This window comes from Cervus elaphus, chromosome X (genome assembly GCF_910594005.1).
Source record: "Cervus elaphus chromosome X, mCerEla1.1, whole genome shotgun sequence".
Classification (NCBI taxonomy): Eukaryota; Metazoa; Chordata; class Mammalia; order Artiodactyla; family Cervidae; genus Cervus; species Cervus elaphus.
In genome coordinates, this window is record NC_057848.1 from 126,198,939 (window position 1) to 126,225,417 (window position 26,479).

Sequence of the window (26,479 nt, forward strand, 5' to 3'; positions counted from 1 at the left end):
TCATGACCACATACATTTGTATTTCTTAGAACAAGACAATAGTTATGCTGGCAAAGATGTTGAATCAACATGGACCCTAAAGCTTTCAATACACTGAAAAGTAACATTATCTTGCATGTCTACAAAGTACGCATTTGTTTTCACAAACGTGGCAAAGTTTATCCTGACAGTTAGGACTTTTTCACCAAATCATAGACATAGATATGGAAATCATCATCAAACTTGATGAAATACACAGAGGGTTTGGCTTCCACTTGGTGAATGACCATTCCGATCCGTTTGGAGCCATCTTCTTTGGTATATTCCACATGTTTACCTATCAGACCATCTACAACTCCTCCTGGCTCCCTTTCTGCAAGAGGAGACTCACTGGACTCTGGCATGATACGGAGGTCTCCTTCTTTATAATCATCTAGAAGTTGGTACATGTACAAGACAGGATCTTTCTCATAGGTAATGTAAAACCAGGCTTTCATGATCGGTGCTTGGGCTAAGACCATTCCTCTCCATTCATCCTTAGAACCATGCTCATCCTCAAACATGTGTTCCACAGCTTTACCAATTATGGTATTTGCAAGGTTTGCATCACTGACTTGAGTTGATGCCACCCTGTCAGAAAGAATTTTAAGAGACAAAACTCTTTCATCTCTGTGAAGTTCCAGTCCATAGACACAGTCAATTCCATCATATTTCACCAGATAAAGAGAAGGATTTATAGGCACCTGATCCAGAACGGTTCCTTTCCACTGAGTGATGGGTTCATCACCTTCCTTCCATCCATGTGAAATTCTGCAGCCCACAATGTTCCTGCGGGGCTGGGACGAAGGTCTGCCTCTCTGCTTCTTTTGGGAGGCTTTTTTCTTCATCATGTTTGCAGACCCAGTGGCCTTTCCTGCAACAGCCCTGGTTTGCTGCCCTTCGGCCTCCTGTGAGTTGGGGGTTTTCATGTCTGCAGGAGGAGGAGAGAAGATAAGAGAGGAACATTCAATATGCCATAAGGTGAAGTTCTGCCGACAGCGACGTCTCCATGTGCCCCGCGCCAGCGCCTAAAATTTCCCCATGAACCTGGCAGTAATGCTGGAAATCCTGGCTGTGTGCCTGAAAGCGCTCTCCCTTCTAGGTACCCTGAGGCTGCGGTGAAAGGCGGCAGCGGCAGCGGCAGTGGTGCTGCCTGGGGTTAGGAACTCTGCAGGAGGGGGCAGACTACGTCCTCGTTCAGAGACCTCAGCCTCCGTCACCGCCACTGGCGCCCACTCTGAATCCCCTGCAAAACCCCTATCCCTCCACAGCCCTGACCCACATGCCCTCACTCACTGTCGTCCTGTTCAGAACATCCCAGTAGTCTGCTACTCACATGCCCCCTGTCTACCTCCACTCGCTTTCTTGGCCCCCAGTGCCCTTGCCTCCCTGTGCTCATCTTCAATGTCTTGCCTGCTTCCTAACGCTATGCCCCTTTCCTGTTGCCCATTGCACTCCCCCTTCCCACCCTAGCCTCACCCGGCGCCTGCCTCCACCCCTTATCTCTGGCAGGAATCCATCCCATCCCCCTTCTCTGTCCTGGCGCCCACCAATGGCCTTTCCTTTCCTGGCGTCCACCGCCCGGATCTCAGGCTTCACGTGTGCAAATCGGACACCTCGCAGCTTCCTTTTCGGTGAGTCTGTGTGTAAGCAGGATAGGCAGGCGATGAGCTGGGTGCTTGCAAGAGCTGGGAGGGGAGAATCTTTCAGGGAGGAGCTCGTTCAAGAGGGCGGGACTAGGGTAGGTGAGGAAGTAGTGGTGTCCTGAGAGCTGTATTCTGCCTCCTTGTTGGTGGTGACTGTCCCCTCTGAGACATATGCCTCCATCAGCTGCTATTGATGCTGTGTTTTCTCCCCTCTTTCTGTACAGGACTGGGATCTTATTTTCTTGTTAATGAAGTGTGACCCTTTTTATCCTCAACCCTATGCTGCCATTATCCCTTGCCTTGGAGGCACTCCAAGCTGCTCATCTCCTTCCAAATTTAAATCTCTGGAAATGATAGGTGGTCCTTTCCTCTGCAGGTTCTCTGAACCCTGTCACATTCTCTAACTCTAGCCCTCAGCTGCCCTGCTATAATGCCTCTTCATTTTCCACACATTCTTAACATTTTTTCAGACACACAAAATTAATGCAACACATATATGGGTACAGAAATCCTTATATTCATACACATATTTGTGTGCATACATATTTTTCTATGTATTTCTGATATTCATTTTCAAAGATACATAATCTTAAATACACACTTCTATTCAATCACATAACACATAGACATTTTTGGTATACAACTGCACAGATATACATATAATAAAAATTTCTCCAAAGCAGATGTAGCATCTTGTTGTGTTGGAGAGGGCTCTTGAGAGTTAGGAGACCAAACCATTCAATCCTAAAGGAAATCAATATTGAATATTTATTGGAAGGACTGATGCTGAAGCTCCAAATAAGTAGAATAGGCATTGTGTAATTTTAAAAAAAAAAAGATTTTTAAATTGCTTTTATTTTTAAACTCATTTTATGTTAATTGGAGTATAATTAGTTTACAATATTTTGATGATGTTTTGCCATACTTCAACATAAATCCGCCATGGTTATACATGTGTCTTCCCGATCCTGAATCCCCTCACACCCCTTCCCCACTCTGTCTCTCTATGTTTTCCCAGAACACTGGCTTTGGGTGCCCTGCTTCATGCATCAAACTTGCACTAGTCATCTATTTTATATATGGTAATATATATGTTTCAATGCTATTCTTTCAAATTGGTCAGAATGGCCATCATTCAAAGGTCTACAAACAATAAATTCTGGAGAGGGTGTGGAGAAAAGGGAACCCTCTTACGCTGTTGGTAGGAATGCAAACTGGCACAGCCACTATAGGGAATAGTGTGGAGATTCCTTAAAAAACTGGAAATAGAACTGCCATATGACCCAGCAATCCCACTGCTGGGCATACACACTGAGGAAACCAGAATTGAAAGAGACACATGTCCCCCAATGTTCATCACAGCACTGTTTACAATAGCTAGGACATGAATGCAACCTAGATGTCCATTGGTAGACGAATGGATAAGGAAATCGTGGTACATATACATCACAAAATATTACACAGGTATAAAAAAAAATAATGCATTTGAATCAGTTCTAATGTGGTGGATGAACCTGGAGCCTATTACAGAGTGAAGTAAGTCAGAAAGAGAAACACCAATACAGTATATTAATGCATATATTAATGTATGTTAATTAATATAGAAATTAGGAATATAGAAAGACTGTATAGGAATTTAGAAATATAGGAATTTAGAAACACTGTAATGACAATCCTAAATGCAAGGCTGCAAAAAAGTGAAGTAAAGTGAAGTTGCTCAGTCGTGTCGGACTCTGTGACCCTGTGAACCATAGCCTACCAGGCTCCTCTATCCATGGGATTCTCCAGGCAAGTGTACTGGAGTGGGTTGCCATTTCCTTCTCCAGGGGATCTTCCCGACCCAGGGATCAAAAGCGGGTATCCCGCATTGCAGGCAGACGCTTTACCCTCTGAGCCACCAAGTTAACATTTTTTTCTTTTTTTAATTTAATTTTTATTTTATGCTGGGGTATACTTAATTTGCAGTGTTTGTTTCAGATATACATCGAAGTGGTTCATTTATACATACATTTATCCATAATTTTAAAGAACAAATTTTTGGACTAGGTGGGAGAAGGTGAGGGTGGGATGATTTGAGAGAATAGCATTGAAACATGTATAATACCATATGAAAAATAGATAACCAGTGCAATTTTGATGCATGAAGCAGGGCACTCAAAGTCGGTGCTCTGGGACAACCCAGAGGGATAGGGTGGGGAAGGAAGTGAGAGGGAGTTTCAGGATGGAGGGACACATGTGCACGCATAGCTGATTCATATTGATGTATGGCAAAAACCACCACAATATTGTAAGGTAATTATCCTCCAAATAAATTAAATTAATTAATTTTAAAAAGAAAAACTAATACTACTGTTTTAAAACTGTGATAAAAGAAACTCTTATTTGACTTTTAATGTTAGGGACCAGTACAGAGTCCCTTTTTGCCCATTTAACATTAGGTAGTGTAGTAATATCAAGTCCTGTTTCAATGCTATTCTCTCAAATCATCCCACCCTCTCCTTCTTCTACTGAATCTAAAAGTCTCTTCTTTACAACTGTTTCTCCTTTGCTGCCCTTTATGTTGGATCGTAGGTACAATCTTTCTGAATTCCATAAATATGTGTTATTTGTCTTTCTCTTTCTGACTCACTCAATGAACGTGAGTTTGAGCAAGCTCCAGGAGATGGTGAAGGGCAAGGAAGCCTGGCATGCTGCAGTCCATGGGGTCACAAAGAGTTGGACACAACTGAGCAACTGAGCAATAACAACAAAAGGTTAAAGTTTCCAAGCTGAAAATAGCACATTATTTTTGTGTGTGATTCCAATTTGTTATAGATCTTTTCTAGTTCTACATAAAGTGAAATTTATTTTTATCTTGTTTGTATTTTTTGTTTCTTATAGTTTTTTCTACAATATCCCATAATTCTTTAAAATGTCAATATTATGGTGTTATATAAGTAGGAAAGCAATCTCAAGCTCATTTTTTTTAAAAAAGTAATTTATTGGGTAATTATTTGAATAATCTAATAAGTGTCAGATTCAGTTCAGTTCAATCACTCAGTCATGTCTGACTCTTTGCGACCCCATGAACCACAGCACACCAGGTCTCCCTGTCCATCACCAACTCCTGGAGTCCACCCAAACCCATTTCCATTGAGTCGGTGATGCCATCCAACCATCTCATCCTCTGTCGTCCCCTTCTCCTCCTGCCCTCAATCTTTCCCAGGATCAGGGTCTTTTCAAATGAGTCACCTCTTTGTATCAGGTGGCCAAAGTATTGGAGTTTCAGCCTCAACATCAGGCCCTCCAATGAACACCCAGGACTGATCTTTAGAATGGACTGTGGATCTCCTTGCAGTCCAACGGACTCTCAAGAGTCTTCTCCAACACCACAGTTCAAAAGCATCAGTTCTTCAGCACTCAGCTTTCCTTATAGTCCAACTCTCACATCCATACATGACTACTGGAAAAAACATAGTCTTGACTAGACAGACTTTTGTTGTAAGTGTCAGATTAGGCTTACTCCAAGTGTTCAGCATTATGGGCTGAATTGTTTTCCCTAGAAATTTGAATGTAGAAGTCTTCACCCCCAGTACCTCAGAATGTGAATGTATTTGGAATTAGGGTCTTTGCAGTGGTATTTATAGTGAAATGGGATTTCAAGGTAGGCTTTAAAGTAATATAACTTGTGTCCTTATAAGAACAGATTATAAATCATGGAAGAAAGACCATGTGAAGATAGAAAAGATGACCATCTCCAAGGCCAAAGAGAGAGATTTCAGAAAAGAATCAACCCAGCCAACAACTTGATCTTGGACTCATAGCCTCCAGAACTGTGAAAAAAATAAATGCATGTTGTTTAAGTCACTGAATCTGTAGTACTTTTTATGACAGCACTAGTAGGGCTTCCATGGTGGCTCACTAGTAAAGAATCCACTTGCCAAATCAGGAGATGCAGGATTGATCCCCTGGATAAGGAAATGGCAACCCACTTCAGTATTCTTGCCTGGGAAATCCCGTGGACAGAGGAGCCTGTTGTTCTAGTCCATAGTGTCTGAGCTTGTGGACTTTTTTTTTTTTTAAATCACCATTTGGTTTCTTACAAAGCTACTTTTCTTGATGATGTTTTGGCAGGAAAGTACTATTCAAGATAGCACATTTTTTTTTACACTACTTAGACTTCTAATAACTCAGCTTTTGTTGCAGTGAATGACTCAATGGCTAGAAGTCACAGAACCTTGAAGAGGGGGCCATTCTAGAGTTGTTCTTTGTGCATAACTCTAGGTTTAAGCTGTGAAGAAAAGGTTGCATATCTGAGATTTTTTTAAACTGTAATGTATGGAAAAACAGGGCTAGTTGACTCCACTATTCTAGCTATATACATTACCTCTTCTTCCATCTGAACTCACATTGACCCATCCCAGTGTGGCTTGGGAAATGGGTTGTGCTGTGGAGTGAATTGTGTCCCCTTTCCTCCAAATTTATATGTCTAGGCCCTAACTCCTGATGTCATGAAATTTGGAGATAGGGTTTCTAAGTGATAATTTGGGTTAGGTAAAGCCATGTAAGTGGGACACTTATAATAGGATTAATGACCTTATAAGAAGAGAAAGGGCCACCAGTGCTCTGTCTCTACAATTCAGGGCACAGCAAGAAGGCAAGCCTTCTGCAAGCACCTTGATCTTAGACTTTCAGTCTCTAAAATTGTGACAAATACATGTTTGTTATTTAGGCAACCCTGCCTGTGGTATTTTTTACGGCAGCCCAAGCAGAATAATACAAGTTGTGACCTTGGCAACGGGCCTTGAGTAATTTTCTCTCCAGGTCAATACTGTAAAATGCAGTATTTCCTGTCATATCGATAAACAAGGATGTCACAGCCATTCACGATTCTGGCCCTCCAAACGTGAATTTCTGAGCCCAGGAAGAACAATGCCTACTATCTGGCAGCCATTGAACTGCCGCAATGAGCTGCTGCCAGTCCTTATGGTGAACAAGGAATTAAACATGTGAATAATCAAATTGTATGATGCTGGCCCCAGATAGTGAGAAAGTCAATTCCTAGGCAGGTTGATAAGAAGTCTGGGGGTCCCCAAGGAGAGAAGGGTCTGGAATTCTCAAGGAGGAGGAAAGGACAAAAGTTTTTTTCCCCCCTCTACATTGCTTAGTCTTAGTCACATAAAATATTTTTATCTTTAAGCTTGAAACTGATGATTACACAATAAACAATTCAGTTTAAACTCTGTTCTAAGGATTATATAACAACAATGTACCCTGCTTGAGGACAGTTTCTCCTTCCTGAAAACCTTCTGGATAATCATGCTATCTTAAAATGTAAATTATGGGAGTGGGTCTAGTAAGATCTTTACAACCTCCAGACATTATTTTAATTCATTGTAATAACTAAGTAAACGGATATAACTCCGTTGCTAACACTGGGGGGCGGGGGGCGCATCTTTCGGCCCCCTTCTGATGTCTATGTCAGAAGCTTTCTCTATCTGTTTTATACTTTAATAAAATTTTATTACACAAAAACACTGAGCAATCAAGCCTCGTCTCTGGTCCTGTACTGAATTCTTCTCCTCCAGAGGCCAAGAATTCTGGCGTCTTTCATGGTTCAGCAGCAACCTTTCAATAGCTGAGATACATATGAAAGGAATAATTTCAGTAAACCCAGATTCTTGCATCTTCCAATATATAGAAACAGCTAAATTATTTAACTTAGGATATCTGGTTTTCTTTAATTAACAGCAAATTTTGATGTTCAGACTACCTTATCCTTGCTGCAAACTTCTAAATAACCTGATTCTTCCCTCTGCCTCCTTGGAACAGTTCTCTTAGGGTTACTTGAGATGCTGTCTTCTGGGCTTGAAGTCCTAAAATTTCCCACCAAATAAGACATAGCTCTCAAATTCTAGGCTGTGACTATTTTTTAAGTTGACAGTTTTGGTGACCACAAAGGGACCCAGAGAAGATGCCTTTCCTCTGCCTGACTCTATGAGGATCCAGAGACTTGGTACTGGCAGACATCACTTGTGCCCATCTGCCTGCATAGGGAGTCCAGACAGATTTGAGTGAGTCTCTTCTGGTTCTTGGATCTCCTGTATTTGTTGATGATTCTGAGTTTTATTTGGTAGGGGAAAAGGTTATCTTTGAAACTTCGTTTCAAGAAGATCCCTGGGTTGCTGAGTTTAGACACTATTCAGGACATTCTCGGTGTAGAAGGCACTGGGGAGATTTTACTAGAGCTGGGGACCCTCAGTGTTAAAACACTGGGAAGACTCAGCTTGGATACTGGGTAGTTAGCCTCAGCTTGTAAACTGGGAAGACTTGCTCAGTTAATCACTGAGTAAGATGGCACTGAGTTGTTAGGGGGGAGATTAGCCTGTCATTTTTCTTGAATTGGCTAGCTTAAGAGTTTGTCTTTAAAAAAACAACCTCCAAAAAGGGGACTCTGTCTTCCTGACTGGAAATGGCTTTCTCAGGCAACTGAGAAACTTGCAGAAGTGATGGAGGCAAGACCTCATGCTGTGCAGCTTGTCCATATAGGGAAACCCATTCATTTAACTGGGGATACACATAAGAATTGGCCATTCTGCAATCTGAGCACCCATGGAAGAAACAACTCCGTGGCAAAACCAGAGAAGTTAAACTCCCAAGCAGCACACACTGGCCCATCACAAGATCATCACTAACTATTTTTTCTTGACAAACCGGTTTAAAAATGGGAAATAAATATTTCAAAATAGAAGAGAAAGGAATGACAGATTGCCAACACCCCAGCTAGGTAAATGTATGTACAAAATTTACAAGTGTTTATTTGATGGGAAATTGGAGAAAATCTCACCCTGGAAACTGAGGGGGCTCTTCCAATGCATACACAGTTAACATTAAAAGCCAGCTTGGTGAAACCTTAAACAAAGGCCTACTGGGGAAAGGTCATATTTCTCTGTGTCTTTGAAATATGGATGTTCTACCTGATCTTCCTAGGTTTCGCTTTGTATGTGTTTTAAAAAATCTGGACTTGAGAGTAAAACTCTGGATTTATTTAGGTTACATCCCCTTTGTCTCTCTTATGTGGAAGTCTTTTGCATTTTAATGGTTTGAATGTCTGTTGAGATACATTATATTGGATGTGAAATAATGAACTCTTTTTTTTTTTAATTGGAAAAACTAACAAATTGGGGCATATAGAGTACTCTCATTGTAAACAGCTATTTATTGGTACCTATAAAACAAAAGTCAAATTAAAGGTGAGAAAACTATAGCAATTAACCTGTAAACTTCCATAGTTTTAGAACAGGTAAGGAAAAACAGGCTTGAGAAGCTTCATTTGTGGTCTTTGCTTCCCCTCAATGGATCTCTCAGATGATAATAATAGCATTCACTTCAGTTCCGTTGAGTCACTCAGTCCTGTATGACTCTTTGTGACCCCATGGACTGCAGCATGCCAGGACTCCCTGTCCATCACCAATTCCCAGAGTCCACTCAAACACATGTCCATTGAGTCGGTGATGCCATCCAAACATTTCATCCTGTTGTCCCCTTCTCCTCCTGCTTTAATCTTTCCCAGCATCAGGGTCTTTTAAAATGAGTCAGTTCTTCACATCAGGTGGCCAAAGTATTGGAGTTTCAGCTTCAGCACCAGTTCTTCCAATGAATATTCAGGACTGATTTCCTTTACGATGGACTGGTTGGAACTCTTTGCAGTCCAAGAGACTCTCAATAGTCGTCTCCAACACCACAGTTCAAAAGCATCAATTCTTCAGTGCTCAGCTCTCTTTACAGTCCAACTCTCACATCCATACATGACTACTGGAAAAACCATAGCCTTGACTAGATGGACCTTTGTTGACAAAGTAATGTCTCTGTTTTTTAATATGCTGTCTAGGTTGGTCATAACATTCCTTCCAAGGAGTAAGCATCTTTTAATTTCATGGGTGCAATCACCATCTGTAGTGATTTTGGAACCTCCCCCCCAAAAAAAAAGTCAGCCACTGTTTCCACTGTTTCCCAGCTCTTTGCCATGAAGGGATGGGACCGGATGCCATGATCTTAGTTTCCTGAATGTTGAGTTTTAAGCCAGCATTTTCACTCTCCTCTTTCACTTTCATCAAGAGGCTCTTTAGTTCTTCTGCACTTTCTGCCATAAGGGTGGTGTCATCTGCATATCTGATGTTGTTGATATTTCTCCCAGCAATCTTGATTCCAGCTTGTGCTTCATCCAGTCCAGCATTTCTCATGATGTACTCTGCATATAAGTTAAATAAGCGGGTTATAGTATACAGCCTTGACTTACTCCTTTCCCAATTTGGAACCAGTCTGTTGTTCGATGTCCAGTTCTAACTGTTGCTTCCTGACCTGCATATAGGTTTCTCAAGAGGCAAGTCAGGTGGTCTGGTATTCCCATCTCTTTCAGAATTTTCCACAGTTTACTGTGATCCACACAGTCAAAGGCTTTGGCATAGTCAGTAAAGCAGAAATAGATGTTTTTCTGGAACTCTCTTGCTTTTTTGATGATCCAGCAGATGTTGGCAATTTGATCTCTGGTTCCTCTGCCTTTTCTAAAACCAGCTTGAACATCTGGAAGCTCATGGTTCACGTATTGTTAAAGTCTGGCTTGGAGAATTTTGAGCATTACTTTACTAGTGTGTGAGATGAGTGCAATTGTGTGGTCATTTGAGCATTCTTTGGCATTGAGCATTAGAATAATTATAATGTCAACTGGAAAAATTTTTAAGGAAAGTCTGGCTATAGTTTCCAACAAAATAAATTTTAAAAGAAGTTATCTCAGCTGAATAAAGAAATCTTAGAATGATTATTTAGAATGGGATAAATAGAATATACATTTATGTGATTAAAGCAAGATTTGGACGGTGCTCTTGGAGAGCATCCTGGATCCTGAGCAGTGTGAACCTAGGAAGTACACACCATCTTGGGCTGTGGTAAACCCAGTGTGGTCCATCCACTGTGAACACTCCCCACACATGCCAGCAGTATTTGTTTGCAGTGTCCCTCCCTCTCCACAGCACAACTGAACAATAGCCTAAATAAGTGACCACCTTCATCCCCTTGGGTCAGGGCAGAAACTAGACACTAGCGAGCCTTGCAAACAGAGGAAGCAAAAATAAACAAAGAAGGGGGAAATACCCCATAAGTGACAGGTGCAACAGACTAAAACCCTGTAGTTCATGCTGAGACTGTACATTGGAAAGGGAACTATAGACCTTGAGAACAAGAACAAGATGGAACAGGGAACTAACTGACACTGAATTGACCCCATGCTGCCCACAACAGCTCCAGAGAAACTCTTAGATATATTTTCACTATTATCACTTTTTAAGTTTTTTTTTTTAATTTTACTTCTTTATTACTCCTTTAACTTTCATTTTTATAGCCTACTATTCCCTTTCCAAAAAAAAAAAAAAACTATTAAAAAAAAAACAAATTCCATGTGTGTGTGTATATATATATAATATTTTTTTTTCTGATTGATCTTTATTTTGTATTTTTATATTGCATTTTTGAGAGTCTAACCTCTGTTCTAGGTTTGTAATTTTAGCTTGTTGTTTGTTATAAATTTTGTAACATTAAGAATCTAATCTTCAATATCCATTTTCATTTAGGGATTTGATTACTCGCTTTATTTTTCTCTTCCCTTGTGACTCTCCCTTTTCTCCTCCGGGTCACCTCTATCGCCTCCCTCCTTCTTCTCTTCTATATATAACTCTGCGAATCTCTCTGGGTGTTCCTGGCTGTGGAGAGCACTTAGGGATTTGATTACTGGCTTGATTGCTCTCTCTCCTTCTGACTCTCTGCTTTCTCCTCCTGGCCACCTCTATCTCCCTCCTTCCTCTTCTATTCTTTATATAATTCTGTGAATCTCTTTGGATGTTCCTGGTTGTGAAAAGTTGTTTCACCATTAACCTGGGTGTTTTATTTTCTGTGCTGTGTTGATGGAGAAGACTTGAGGTTACTTAAAGAGAAGCATTGAAACCCAGAGGCAGGAGGCTTAACCCCAGAACCCTTGAACATCAGCGAACTCCTGACTCCAGGGGACATTAATAGACAAAAGCTCACACCAAATCGCCATACCTACACTGAAACAAAGCTCCACCCAAGAGCCAACAAGTTCCAGTGCAAGACAGACAATGCTAATTCTTCAGGAAACAGGAACACAACCCTGAACATGAAAAAATGGGCTGCCCAAAGCCATGCAAAACCCATAGATACCCCCAAACTCACTACTGGCCACTTCATTGCACTCCAGAGAGAAGAGATTGCAGTTCCACCCACCAGAACACAGACACAGCTCCCCCAAGCAGGAAACCTTGACAGGGGTTCCATCCCCACCCACAGGAAGCAGACTCCACAATAACGATGAATCACAAACTTCCAGGGCAACCCAAAGACAGCAATCTAAACAAAATGAAAAGACAGAGAAATATTCAGCAGGTGAAGGAACATGATAAAAACCCATCAAACCAAGCAAAATAGGAGAAGATAGGGAGTCTACCTGAAAAAATAATTCAGAATAATGATAGTAAAGATGATCTGAAATCTTGAAAACAAAATGGAGTTACAGATAAATAGACTAGAGACAAGTATTGAGAAGATACAAGCAATGTTTAACAAGGTCCTAGAAGAAATAAAGAAGAGGCAATACATAATGGGCAATGTAATAACTAAGATTCAAAGCACTCTAGAGAAAACCCACAGTAGAATAACTGAGGGGAAAGAGAGGATAAATGAGGTGGAAAAAAAGAATGGTGGAAATAAACAAAGCAGAGAGGAAAAAAGAAAAGAAAGGAATTAAAAGAAATGAGGAAAACTTCAGAGACCTCTGGAAAATGTTATATGCTACAACATTCAAAGCATAGTTGTCCTAGAAGAAGAAAACAAAAATAAAGGGCAGAAGAAAGTACTTGAGGAGATAATAGTAAAAAACTTCCCTAAAATGGGGAAGGAAATAGCCACCCAAGTCCAAGAAACCCAAGAGTCCAAAACAGGATAAACCCAAGGCAAAACACCCAGAGACACATATTAGTTAAACTGACAAAAATTAAAAACAAAGAGCAAATACTAAAAGCAGTAAGGGAAAATAAACAATTAACACACAAGGGAATCCCCATAAAGATAACAGCTAATCTTTCAATACAAACTCTTCAGGCCAGAAGGGAATGGCAGGAGATACTTAGAGTGGTGAACAGGAAAAACCTACAGCCAAGATTACTCTACCCAGCATGGATCTCATTCATATTTGAAGGAGTAATCAAAAGCTTTACAGACAAGCAAAAGCTGAGAGAATTCAGCACCTTCAAATCAGCTCTTCAAATAATGCTAAAGGATCTTATTCAGACAGGAAACACAGTAAAGGTTTATAAAAATGAAACCAAAACAACAAAGTAAATGGTAATGGGATCATAGTAATCAATAATTACCTTAAATGTAAATGGGTTATATTCTCCAAGAAAAAGACAAAGACTGGCCAATGGATACAGAAACAAGATCCTTATATATGTTGTCTAAAAGAGATCCACCTCAAGCCTAGGGAGACATACAGACCAAAAATGAGGGGCTGGGAAAAGATATTTCATGCAAATGGAGACCAAAAGAAGGCAGGAGTAGTATTACTCATATCAGATAAAATAGACTTTGAAATAAAGACCACGATAAGAGACAAAGAAGGACACTAGAAAATGATCAAAGTATTAATCCAAGAAGATGATATAACAATTATAAATATATATGCACCCAACAAAAGAACACCTCAATATGTAAGGTAAATGCTAACAACTATGAAAGGGGAAATTAACAGTAACACAATAACAGTGGGGAATTTTAATATCCCATGCACATCTATGGATAGATCAACTAAACAGAAAACTAACAAGGAAATACAGTTAGGCCTAATTGATATCTACAAGGCATCTCACCCAAAAACAATAGATTTCAACTTTCTCTCAAGTGTACACTGAATGTTTCCCAGGGTAAATCACATACTGGGTCATAAATCTAGCCATGGTAAATTTTAATACATCAAAATAATTTCAAGCATCTTTTCTGATCACAATGTGGTAAAAATAGATGTTAACTATAGGAAGAAAAGCTATTAAAAAAAAACAAACACAAGCATATGGAATCTAAACAACACACTCCTTAATAACAAACAGATCACTGAAGAAATTTCAAAAAAATCAAAATATGTATAGAACAAATGAAAATGAGAACATGACAACCCAAAATCTATGGGATTCAGTAAAAGCAGTGCTAAAAGAGAGGTTGATAGCAATAAAGCCTACCTCGAGAAACAAGAGAAACATCAAATAAACAACCTAACTTTACACCTAAAGCAACAAGAGAAAGAACAGGAGAACCCCAAAGTTAGTAGAAGGAAGGAAATTATAAAAATCAGAGCAGAAGTAATTGAAAAAGATTCAAAGGATACTATAGCAAAAATCAACAAAAATAAAAGCAGGTTCTTCAAGAAGATAAAATACACAAACCATTATCCAGGCTCAAAGAAAAAAAGGGAGAAGAATCAAATCAATAAAATTAGAAATGAAAATGGAGAAATCACAACAGACAAAACAGAAATACAAAAGATCATAAGAGATTACTATGAGCAATTATATGCCAGTAAAATTGACAACTTGGAAAAAATGGACAAATTTCTATAAAAGTATAACCTACCAAAACTGAACCAGGAAGAAATAGAAAGGTTTAACAGACCCATTACAAGCATGGAAGTTGAAACTGTAATTAAAATAATTCTTCCAATAAACAAAAGCCCAGGATCAGATAGCTTCACAGGTTCAGTTCAGTCACTCATTTGTATCCGAATCTTTGCAACCTCATGGATCCAAAGAAGGCATACAGATGGCTAACAAACACATGAAAAGATGCTCAACATCACTCATTATCAGAGAAATGCAAATCAAAACCACAATGAGGTATCACTTCACACCAGTCAGAATGGCTGCTATCCAAAAGTCTACAAGCAATAAATGCTGGAGAGGGTATGGAGAAAAGGGAACCCTGTTACACTGTTGGTGGGAATGCAAACTAGTACAGCCACTATTGAGAACAGTGTGGAGATTCCTTAAAAAACTAAAAATAAAACTGCCATATGACCCAGCAATCCCGCTGCTGGACATACACACTGAGGAAACCAGTATTGAAAGAGTCACGTGTACCACAATGTTCATCACGGTGCTGTTTATAATAGCCAAGGCATAGAAGCAACCTAGATGTCCATCAGCAGACGAATGGATAAGAAAACTGTGGTAGAAATACACAATGGAATATTACTCAGCCAGTAAAAAGAATACATTTGAATCAGTTCTAATGAGATGGATGAAACTGGAGCCTATTGCACAGAATGAAGTAAGCCAGAAAGAAAAACACTAATGCAGTATACTGATGCATACATATGAAATTTAGAAAGATGGTAACGATAACCTGTATGCGAGACAGCAAGAGAGACACAGATGTATTGAACAGTCTTTTGGTCTCTGTGGGAGAGGGCGAGGGCTGGATGATATGGGCGAATGGCATTGAAACATGTAAATTATCATATGTGAAATGAATCGCCAGTCCAGGTTCGATGCATGCTACAGGATGCTCGGGGCTGATGCCCTGGGACGACCCAGAGGGATGGGATGGGGAGGGCGGTGCGAGGGGTGTTCAGGATGGGGAACACCATGGGGAACACCCATGGAGGATTCAAGTCAATGTATGGCAAAACCAATACAATATTGTCAAGTAAAATAAATAAACAAATAAATTAAAAAAAGAAATAAAAGAAAGTGATGCTCAAAATTATCCAACCTAGGCTTCTGTTGAACTGAGAACTTACAGATTGTTCAAGCTCGATTTAGAAAAGGCAGCAGGACCAGAGACCAAATTGCCAATCATTGTAAAAGATCATAGATCTTTTTGGATCATAGAAAAAGCAAGAGAACTCCAGAAAAACATCTACTTCTGCTTCAGTGACTACACTAAATCCTTTGACTGTGCAGATCACAAAAAAACTGCAGAAAATTATTAAAGAGATGGGAATACCAGACCACCTTTCCTGCCTCTTGAGAAACCTGTATGCAGGCCAACAAGCAACAGTTAGAGCTGGACAAGGGACAATGGACTGGTTTCAAATTGGTAAAGAAGAATGTCAAGGCTATAGTCACCTTGCTTATTTAACTTATATGCAGAGTACACTATGTGAAATGTGGGACTTGATGAAAAACAAGCTGTAATCAAGGTAGCCAGGAGAAATATCAATAACCTCAGATATGCAGATGACACCACCTATATGGCAGAAAATGAAGAGGAACTGAAAAGCCTCTTGATGAAAGTGAAGGAAGAGAGTGAAAAACCTTGCTTAAAACCTAACTTTCAATAAACTAAAATCATGGCGTCCAGTCCTATCACTTCATGGCAAATCAGTTCAGTTCATTTCAATCACTCAGTCGTGTACGACTCTTTGATACCCCATGAACCGCAGCACACCAGGCCTCCCTGTCCATCACCAACTCCCAGAGTCCACCCAAACCCATTTCCATTGAGTCAGTGATTCCATCCAAGCATCTTATCCTCTGTCGTTGCCTTCTCCTCCTTCCCTCAATCTTTCCCAGCATCAGGGTCTCTACAAATGAGTCAGCTCATTGCATCAGGTGGCCAAAGTATTGGAGTTTCAGCTTCAACATTGGTCCTTCCAATATACACCCAGGACTGATATCCTTCAGGATGGACTGATTGGATCTCCTTGCAGTCCAACGGACTCTCAAGAGTCTTCTCCAACACCACAGTTCAAAAGCATCAATTCTTCGGCCCTCAGATTTCTTTATTGTCCAACTCTCACATCCATACATGATCACTGGAAAAACCATAGCCTTGACTAGACGGACCTTTGTTGACAAAGTAATATCTCTGCTTTTTAATATGCTGTCTAGGTTGGTCATAACTTTCCTTCCAAGGAGTAAGTGCTTTTTAATTTCATGGCTGCAATCACCATCTGCAGTGATTTTGGAGTCCAGAAAAATAAAGTCAGACACTGTTTCCACTGTTTCCCCATCTATTTGCCATAAAGTGATGGAACTGGATGCCATGATCTTAGTTTTCTGAATGTTGAGCTTTAAGCCAACTTTTTCACTGTCCTCTTTCACTTTCATCAAGAAGCTCTTCAGTTCTTCTTCACTCTCTGCCATAAGGGTGATGCCATCTGCATATCTGAGGTTATTGATATTTCTCCTGGCAATATTGATTCCAGCTGTGCTTCCTCCAGCCCAGCGTTTCTCATGATGTACTCTGCATATAAGTTAAATAAGCAGGGTGACAATATACAACCTTGATGTACTCCTTTTCCTATTTGGAAGCAGTCTGTTGTTCCATATCCAGTTCTAACTGTTGCTTCCTGACATACAGGTTTCTCAAGAGGTTTCTCAGATCAGGTGGTTTGGTATTCCTATCTCTTTCAGAATTTTCCACAGTTTATTGTGATCCACACAGTCAAAGGCTTTGGCATAGTCAATAAAGCAGAAATAGATGTTTTTTTTTTCTGGAATTCTCTTGCTTTTTCAATGATCCAGCAGATGTTGGCAATTTGATCTCTGGTTCCTCTCCCTTTTCTAAAACCAGCTTGGCAAATAGATGGGGAAATAATGGAAACAGTGACAGACGTTATTTTATTCAGCTCCAAAATCACTGTGGATGGTGACTGCAGCCATGAAATTAAGAGACATTTGCTCCTTGGATAAAAAACTATGACAAACCTAGGCAGCATATTCAAAAGCAGAGACATTACTGGCAAAGACCCATCTAAGTCACAGTTATAGTTTTTCCAGTAGTCATGTATGGATGTGAGAGTTGGACCACAAAGAAGGCTGAGCACTGAATAACTGATGTTTTTGAACTGTGATGTTGGAGAAGACTCTTGAGAGTTCCTTGCACTGCAAGTAGATCAAATCAGTCAATCATAAAGGAAATCAGTCCTGAATATTCTTTGGAATTACTGATGCTGAAGCTGGAGCTCCAATACTATGGCCACCTGATGAGAAGAACTGACTCATTTGAAAAGACCCTGATGCTGGGAATGATTGAAGGCAGAAGGAGAAAGGGATGATAGAAAATGAGAGGTTTGGATGAAGTCACTGACTCGAGGGACACGAAGGCGCCTGGTGCCTTCGTGAGCGATGCAAGTCCTGTGTCAAGGGCTTTATTGGTTTTCTGCATAAACCAGGGAATATCAGCCTCTTTCTCTCTTTTACTTTCATATCGTCGACTCTGGACCACCAGGTTCAGGTCCATTAAAGGACCCCAACAGCTAGCATGTGAAATGAGTGCATTTGTACAGTAGTTTGAACATTTTTGACATTGCCCTTATTCTGTACTGAAATGAAAACTGATTTTTCCAATCTTGTGGCCACTGCTGTGTTTTCCAAATTTGTTGGCGTATTGTTTGCAACACTTTAACAGCATCATCTTTTAGGATTTGAAATAGCTTAGCTGGATTTCCATCACCTCCACTAGCTTTGTTCATGGTGATGCTTCTTAAGGCCCTTTTGACTTCATACTCCAGGATATCTAGCTCTAGGTGAGTGATCACACCATCTATCCAGCTACTGTATGATCCAGCTATCATGGTTTTGATATTTATACAAAGAATACATAAACAATTATTTGAAAAGATATATTTCTCCATGATGTTTTTGCAGCATTATTTAGAATAGCCAAGATATGAAAAGCACCTCTGTGTCCATAAATGATGAATGGACAATGGCATTGTAAATATGTACAACTGAATAGTGTTGAAATATTGAATACAACTGAGTAATAAGGAAATATTGAGATTTACAGCAACATGAATTGACCTTGCAGTGAAATACGTCAGATGGGAAAAACAATTAATGATTTCACTGATATGTGGAACATAAAAATCAAACAAAGACAAAGGCAAAATAAATGAACAACCCAAACAGAAACAAACACATATTTAAAGAAAGGAGGAAATGGGTTAAAAAAAATGTATGGTAACCAATGGAAACTAAATTTTTGGTGGTGAATATGCGATATGTTAAACAGAAGTAGTAATACAACATACACATAAAATATATACTATTACAGACCAATGACACTTTAAAAAATAAATTCAAAAAAATTTTTAAAAAAGATTTGATTTGAGTCCTAACATATGATGTACTATAAAAGGTACTTCAAGTGCACTATAGAAGAGTACATTCTGTTGAATTTAGATGAAACGTTCTGTATATAACTGTTAAAGTTGCATGATTCAAAATGTTGTGCAAGGCCAGTATTTCCTCACTGATTTTCTATCTTGTTGATCTATTCATTTATGTACTTAGGGTATTAAGTTAGTTAGTTCAGTCACTCAGTAATATCTGACTCTTTGCGGCCCCATGAACCACAGCACACCAGGCCTCCCTGTCCATAACCAACTCCCAGAGTTTACCCAAACTCATATCCATTGAGTCAGTGATACCATCTAACCATCTCATCCTCTGTCGTCCCCTTCTCCTTCTGCCTTCAATCTTTCTCAACATCAGGGTCTTTTCAAATGAGTCAGCTCTTAACATCAGGTGGCCAAAATATTGGAGTTTCAGCCTCAACATCAGTCCTTCCAATGAACACCCAGGATTGATTTCCTTTAGGATGGACTGGTTGTATCTCCTTGCAATCCAAGGGACTCTCAAGAGTCTTCTCCAACACCACAGTTCAAAAGCATCAATTCTTTTGTGCTCAGCATTCTTTATAGTCCAACTCTCACATCCATACATGACCACTGGAAAAACCATAGCCTTGACTAGACGGACCTTTGTTGACAAAGTAGTGTCTCTGCTTTTTAATATGCTGTCTAGGTTGGTCAATAACTTTCCTTCCAAGGAGTAAGCATCTTTTCATTTCATGGCTGCAATCGCCATCTGCAGTGATTTTGGAGCCCAGAAAAATAAAATCAGCCACTGTTTCCACTGTCTCCTCATCTATTTGCCATTAAGTGATGGGACCTGATGCCATGATCTTAGTTTTCTGAATGTTGAGCTTTAAGTCAACTTTTTCACTTTCCTCTTTCATTTTCATCAAGAAGCTCTTTAGTTCTTCACTTTCTGCCATAAGGGTAGTGTCATCTGTATATCTGATGTTGTTGATATTTCTCCCGGCAATCTTGATTCCAGCTTGTGCTTCATCCAGCCCAGCATTTCTCATGATGTACTCTGCATAGAAGTTAAATAATCAGGGTGACAATATACAGCCTTGACATACTCCTTTTCCTATTTGGAACCAGTTTGTTGTTCCATGTCCAGTTCTAACCATTGCTTCCTGATGTGCATACAGGTTTCTCAAGAGGCAGACCAGGTGGTCTGGTATTCCCATTTCTTTCAGAATTTTCCACAGTTTTTTGTGATCTACACAGTCAAAGGCTTTGTCATAGTCAATAAAGCAGAAATAGATGTTTTTTCTGAAAGTTTCTCACTTTTTCGATGATCCAGCAGATGTTGGCAATTTGATCTCTGGTTCATCTGCCTTTTTTAAACCAGCCTGAACATCTGGAAGTTCACGATTCAAGTATTGCTGAAGCCTGGCTTGGAGAATTTTGAGCATTGCTTTACTAGCAAGTGAGATGAGTGCAATTTTGCAGTAGTTTGAGCATTCTTTGGCATTGTCTTTCTTTGGAACTGGAATCAGAACTGACCTTTTCGAGCCCTGTGGACACTGCTGAGTTTTCCAAATTTGCTGACATATTGAGTACAGCACTTTCACAGCATCACCTTTGAGGATTTGAAATAGCTCAACTGGAATTCCATCACCTCCACTAGCTTTGTTGATAGTGATACTTCCTAAGGCCCACTTGACTTCACATTCCAGGATGTCTGGCTCTAGGTGAGTGATCACACCATCGTAATTATCTGGGTCATGATATTAAAGTATTAAAGTCCGATACTATTATTTTGTTGTTGTTGATATCTTTTGCTTTAATATTTTCTTTATGTATTTAGGTGATTCTAGATTGTGTACGTGTGTGTGTGCATGTTACGTCACTTCAGGTGTGTCTAACTCTTTGTGACTCTATGGACTGTAGCCCTTCAGGCTCTTCTGTCCATGGGATTCTCCAGGCAAGAACACTGGAGTGGATAGCTATGCCCTGCTCCAGGGTATCTCCCCAATCTAGGGATTAAATCTGCATCTCCTGTGACTCCTGCATTGCAGATGAATTCCATACGCCTGAGCCACGAGGGGAGCCCACTGCATACAAATATATTCACAGTTGTTATCCTCTTATTAGATTGACCCCTGTATGATTATAATGACCCTTATTGTCTCTTATTCCAGTGTTTATATTAAACCGTTTATAGTCTAGCCTTTGTATTAATGTCTACATTGTCTGATATACGTATCAGACAAAAGCTTCCCACTTTTCTTTTTGTTACAATTTGCATGAAATTTCCTTTTCTGTCCCTTCAGTTTCAGTCTGTGAGTGAGTCTCTTGTAGGCAGCATATAGATAAATTTTGTATTTTTATCCATTCAGTCACATTATGTCTTGTGATTGGAGATTTTATTTCAGTTAAGGTAATTATGGATTGGTATGCATTTATTATCATTTTTGTTAACTGTTGTGGCTCTTTTGTAATTCTTTTGTTCTTTCTTCTTTCTTGATTACTTTCTTGTGGTTTGATGATATTCTGTACTGATATACTTAGATTCCCTCATATTTTGTTTATCTAGTTTAGTTTAATTTTTTTTTTGTCACCATAAATTTACATAAAATATATTACAGCATTCTATTTTAAGTTGATAAAATATTACATTTGAACACATTTAAAGCTCTACAATTTTATCCTTCCCATTTTATGTTTTTGATGTTGCCATCTATCTTTTTGTCTTGCATGTCCATTAACAAAATATTGTAGAGTTGCTTCGAATATGCTTGTCTCTTAGCCTTTACCATAATTTCATATGTGTTTAACACACCACCTTTACAACACTAAATTATTCTGAATCATACTATATATTTACCTTTACCAGTAATATTTAAGCTTTTATATATTTTCTGTTATTTATTAATGCCCTTTCATTTCACATTTAAACATTTCTCTTTCTTTGTTAGAATTTTAAGAACTTTCAATTCTTTTTATTAATTAATTTATTTTAATTGGAAGATCATTGCTTTACAGTATTGTCTTGGTTTCTGCCATACATCAACATGAATCAACCGTAGGTATGCATAGCCCCCCTTCTCTTGAATCTCTCTCTCCCCTCCCACCTCATCCACCCCTCTAGGTTGTCACAGAGCACCAGGTTTGAGATCCGTGCATGATACAAGAAATTCTCTCTGGATATCTGTTTTACATACGGTAATATATATGTTTCAATGCTATTCTCTTAATTGATCTCACTCTCACCTTCCCCAACTGTGTCCACAGGTTTGTTCTCCATGTCTGCATCTCCATTTTTGCCCTGAAAATATGTTCATCAGTAGCATCTTTCTAGATTCCACATATATGCATTAGTATATATATTTATTTTCCTCTTTCTGGCTTACTTCACTCTGTATACTAGGCTCTAGATTTATCCACCTCATTAGAACTGACTCAAATGTGTTCCTTTTTATGACTGAGTAATATTTCATCGTGTACATGTACCACACTTCTTTATCCATTCATCAGCTGATGGACATCTAAGTTGCTTCCATTTTCTAGCTACTGTAAATAGTATTTCAATTAACACTGTGGCACATGCATCTTTTCCAATTATGATTTCCACAGGATATAGGTCCATTAATGGGACAGTTGTGTTATATGGTAGTTTTAGCCTAGAGAAAAACCCACACACCTATGGACACCTTATCTTTGACAAAAGAAGCAACAATATAAAATGGAGAAAAGACAGTCTCTTCAATAAGTGTTGCTGGGAAAAACTCTACAGTTATGTGTAAAAGAATGAAATTAGAATACTTACTAACACCATACCAAAAATAAACTCAAAATGGATTAAAGACCTAACGTAAGACCAGAAACTATAACTCTTAGAGGAAAACATAGGCAGAACACTCTTTGATATAAATCACAACAAGATCCTCTGTGACAAACCTCTTAGAGTAATGGAAATAAAAATGAAAATAAACAAACGAGACCTAATTAAATAAATGTTTTGCACAGCAAAAGAAACTATAAACAAGATGAAAAGAAAACTCTCAGAATGGGAGAAAATAAAACGCAAGTGAAACAACTGACAAAAGATTGATCTCCAAAATATACAAGCAGCTCATGTAACCCAATACCAGAAATACAAACAACCCAACCAAAAGTGGGCAAAAGGCCTTAAAATACATTTCTCTAAAAAAGACATAGAGATGGTAATCAACACATAAAAAGATGCTCAACATTTTTCATTATTAGAGAAATGCAAATCAAAACTACAATGAAGTATCAATTCACACCAGTCAGAATGGCCATCATCAAAAGTCTACAAACAATAAATGCTGGAGAGAGTGTTGGGATTAGGGAACCCTCTTGCACTGTTAGTGGGAATGTAAATTGATACAGCCACTGTGGAGAACTGTATGGAGATTCCTAAACATTTCTTTTAACAGTTCTTGTAATTCTAGTCTAATGATGATGAACTCTATTAACATTTGCTTCTCTGGAGAGCTCTTTATCCGTCCTTTAATTCTGAATGTTTAGTGTGCTAGATAGAGTATTCTTGCTTAGAAGGCTTGTTTTGCTTTGTTTTCCCCAGACTTTGAATATTTCATACCACACCACTCACTTCTGGCTCACGAAGTTTATTTTGAAGAAATCTGATGGTTTTCTTATGGGGTCTCCTTGTATGTAAAAAGTTGCTTTTCTCTTGCTGATTGTAATAGGGTCTTCTTGTTTTCAACTTTTTGCATTATAATTGTAAGTATTAAGATAATGTGTCTTAATGTGGGTCTCTTTGGGTACATTTTGTTTGGAACTCTCTGGAGCTTCAGTATGCGAATGTCTCTTTCTATCCTCAGGTTAGGAAAGTTTTTAACCATTTTCCCCTCAAATATATTTCCTTTCTCTCTGCCTTCTATTTCTGGGATCCCTATAATTTGAATGTTGGTATACTTGATGTTTTCCCATAAGTCCCTTATGCTGTGTTTATTTATTCATTCCATTGGAGAAGGAAATGGCAATCCATTCCAGTATTCTTGCCTGGAAAATCCCATGGACGGTAGAACCTGGTAGGCTACAGTCCATGGAGTCGCAGAGTCAGACACGACTTCACTTTCACTTTCACTTTGTTCTCTGAATGAATGAGCTGAACTTCCCTTGTCTCAAGTTCACTCATTCTTCTAGTTCATCTATACTGCATTCGAATTCCTCTAGTGTATTTTAGTTATGTACTCTTTATCTCTATAACTTCTATTAGGTAATTTCTTGCATTTTCTATGTCTGGTGTTGAAATTCTCACTTTGTTCCTCCATTCCTCACCAGAGCTCAGTAAGTATCTTTATGTCCATTACTTTTAACTATTCATCAAGTAAACTATTTACCTTTATTTATTAATTTTTCTCTGGGGTTTTATGTTGTTCTTTCATTTAGAATATACTTCTTTGTGTTTTCATTTTTAGCCTCTAGACAAGTGTTTAAAACCCTGACCTTACAGCCATAGTTATGAAGATAAGGCTTTAGACTTAGTTTACAGATATTTGCAACCTGGAGCAAACCAGAGGAGAGTGCAAAGATGGCTCTCACTTCTCTCTATCCACAGAGAGTTTCTCAGTAAACCACGAGATATGTGCCAATATAGAGGTCTCTTTCACATAAAGACTGGGGTCACTTTTTACTCTGCTTTCTCTATGCTGTGTTTTGGGGATAATAGCTGATCACAAACTGTCTCTGTTTGTTACAGTCCCATGAGACTCATGAATGCAAGCCCTGATGGACACCAAAACCTGGTGATCAAAATGTATCCCCTGGAGAATAGCTTCAAAAAAATCAGGGCACCAGATATGTGTACCTTGTACTAGGGTACCAAGTATGTGTAAAAACTCCCCTAGATACTTATGCTCTAGAGTAGGTCTGAGGGAAACTATGAATATAGCACCTTCCCTCCAAGGTATATTGAGAAGATTATAGTCAACCCTCCAGCTTCCCAGGTAGCTAAGATGGTAAAGAATCTGTCTGCAAAGCAGGATACTAGGGTTTGATCCATGGGTCAGAAAGATCCCCTGGAGAACGGAATGGCAACCCACTCCAGTATTCTTGCCTGGAGAATCCCATGGACAGATAGCAAACAGTCTGACAGGACCTTTCACTTTCATAGTCAGCCCTTAGAGAAGTGTTTAATTAGATGCCTATCTCCCAGGCAGAGTTATGATGATAAGCTAATAAGCCTCTTTCACAAAAAGACTAAGCACTTCAATCTGTTGACTCTCTGCCATGACCTCGGGTTAGTAAGCCAGTGAGGGAGTCTTTCTTCATTTGTTAGAGTCCTATGGGACTTATGAACATAAACCACTGTGGTCACAGAACAAGGCAGTCTAGAGGTATATCTTTGGCAATAAATGCAAAGACTGGTGTATCGAATGAGTATACAACCATCTTTCCCAGAAATACCAATATGATAGAGGGAAGCAGAGAGGGAATATATAGATGGGGCCTGCCAGCCTCTATCTATTGAAGGCATTTTGGTAGGGTGCTAGATGTGTGTTAAATTAGATGCCTGAAACTCAGCCAGAAAGTCTGGTTCTTTTCAGTGAGTTGCCTCTGTGCTGAGCCCTGGGTTGAGTGATTCTGCATGTGAGTCCTTTAAGGACTGTTTACCAGTTTGGTATAGCATTGTGAGTATTATGGACATAAAGTCCTTTGGCTTTCAAAGTGAGGTGATTTGGTGGCTCATATCCCAGGTGCAAGTTTTAAAAGCTGAGGTGTTACATCCTTCACTCATCATGAAGTTCAGGATTGTGAGTTCCTTTCTGAGTGTGGGTCATGGTACTCTGGATGAAGTTTAGGGTGAGATATTACTACGTTTACATCTTAAATTGGAACTCACAATAAGGTTTTTGTACTTCACTTGAAGTGGTAAATTATGACAACGATATACTTGATAAGCAATGTACATACAATATATGCTTAGAACAAACACTTAAAATATGCAAAGCTACATGCTCAAAAATTTAATTAACATTTATAGAACACTACACTCCCGAAACAGCATGTGGATACTATTTTCAAGAGGACATAGAACATAAACTAAGATAGAGGACGTCCTGGGCCCCAAAACACCAACATACTTTAAAACTTGGAATCATGAAGTGTGCTCCCTGTCCATTTGGACTGTAAAATTAATGTAGGCCATCTTGGAAACAACAGCAACAGGACTGAATTGGAGCAAGATTTTGGCTATTAAGGACCACTCTGAAATGTTTGAGTTGCTAGAAACCCTCCAGACTTTGCTTTTGTTCAATTTAAAGATCCTAGAGATGCAACCAGTGCTGACGGAGAGTTAGATGAGAGAACACTATGTGGCTGCAAAATAAGGGTGGAACTGTTGAATGGTGACAATAGAAGTCGAAATTGTGACCCACCTTCTTCTCAGGGTCATCGCCCTCAAGATGATTATTAGAGGAGAAGTTCTCCACCTTGCCACAGTTCTCCAAATGCAGAAACTTCTTCCTTAGCTGTAGCAGGCCCCTTTCTAGAGGTTGGAGAAGAGAGACATCACTGTCCGGGAGAGAATCACAAGCTGTCCCAATCTTTCTCTAGGTCTTGTAGCCAATACAGGTCAAATGAAAGGAAATCAAAGACCAGTATGGAAGAGGAGTGGTGTACAGGAGATAATTTCTTTTGA

The 26,479-nt window shown here is 39.2% G+C and overlaps 1 protein-coding gene and 1 pseudogene across 3 annotated transcripts; one reads left to right on the forward strand and one right to left on the reverse strand.

Moving 5' to 3' along the window:
- Positions 1-1,688, reverse strand: LOC122689610 (spindlin-2). Of its 3 annotated transcripts, none has more exons than XM_043896214.1 (2): positions 1,569-1,688; positions 1-949 (listed from the first exon to the last, which is right to left on the reverse strand). In XM_043896214.1, the coding sequence occupies exon 2, from the start codon at positions 945-947 to the stop codon at positions 171-173; it is 777 nt and encodes a 258-aa protein (XP_043752149.1). In that variant the 5' UTR covers positions 948-949; positions 1,569-1,688; the 3' UTR covers positions 1-170. The 3 variants fall into 3 exon arrangements, with proteins under 3 accessions (XP_043752149.1, XP_043752150.1, XP_043752148.1); XM_043896215.1 differs by having other exon boundaries at positions 1,581-1,657; XM_043896213.1 differs by lacking the exon at positions 1,569-1,688 and adding an exon at positions 1,315-1,510.
- LOC122690478 lies at positions 1,571-26,479 on the forward strand (annotated as a pseudogene).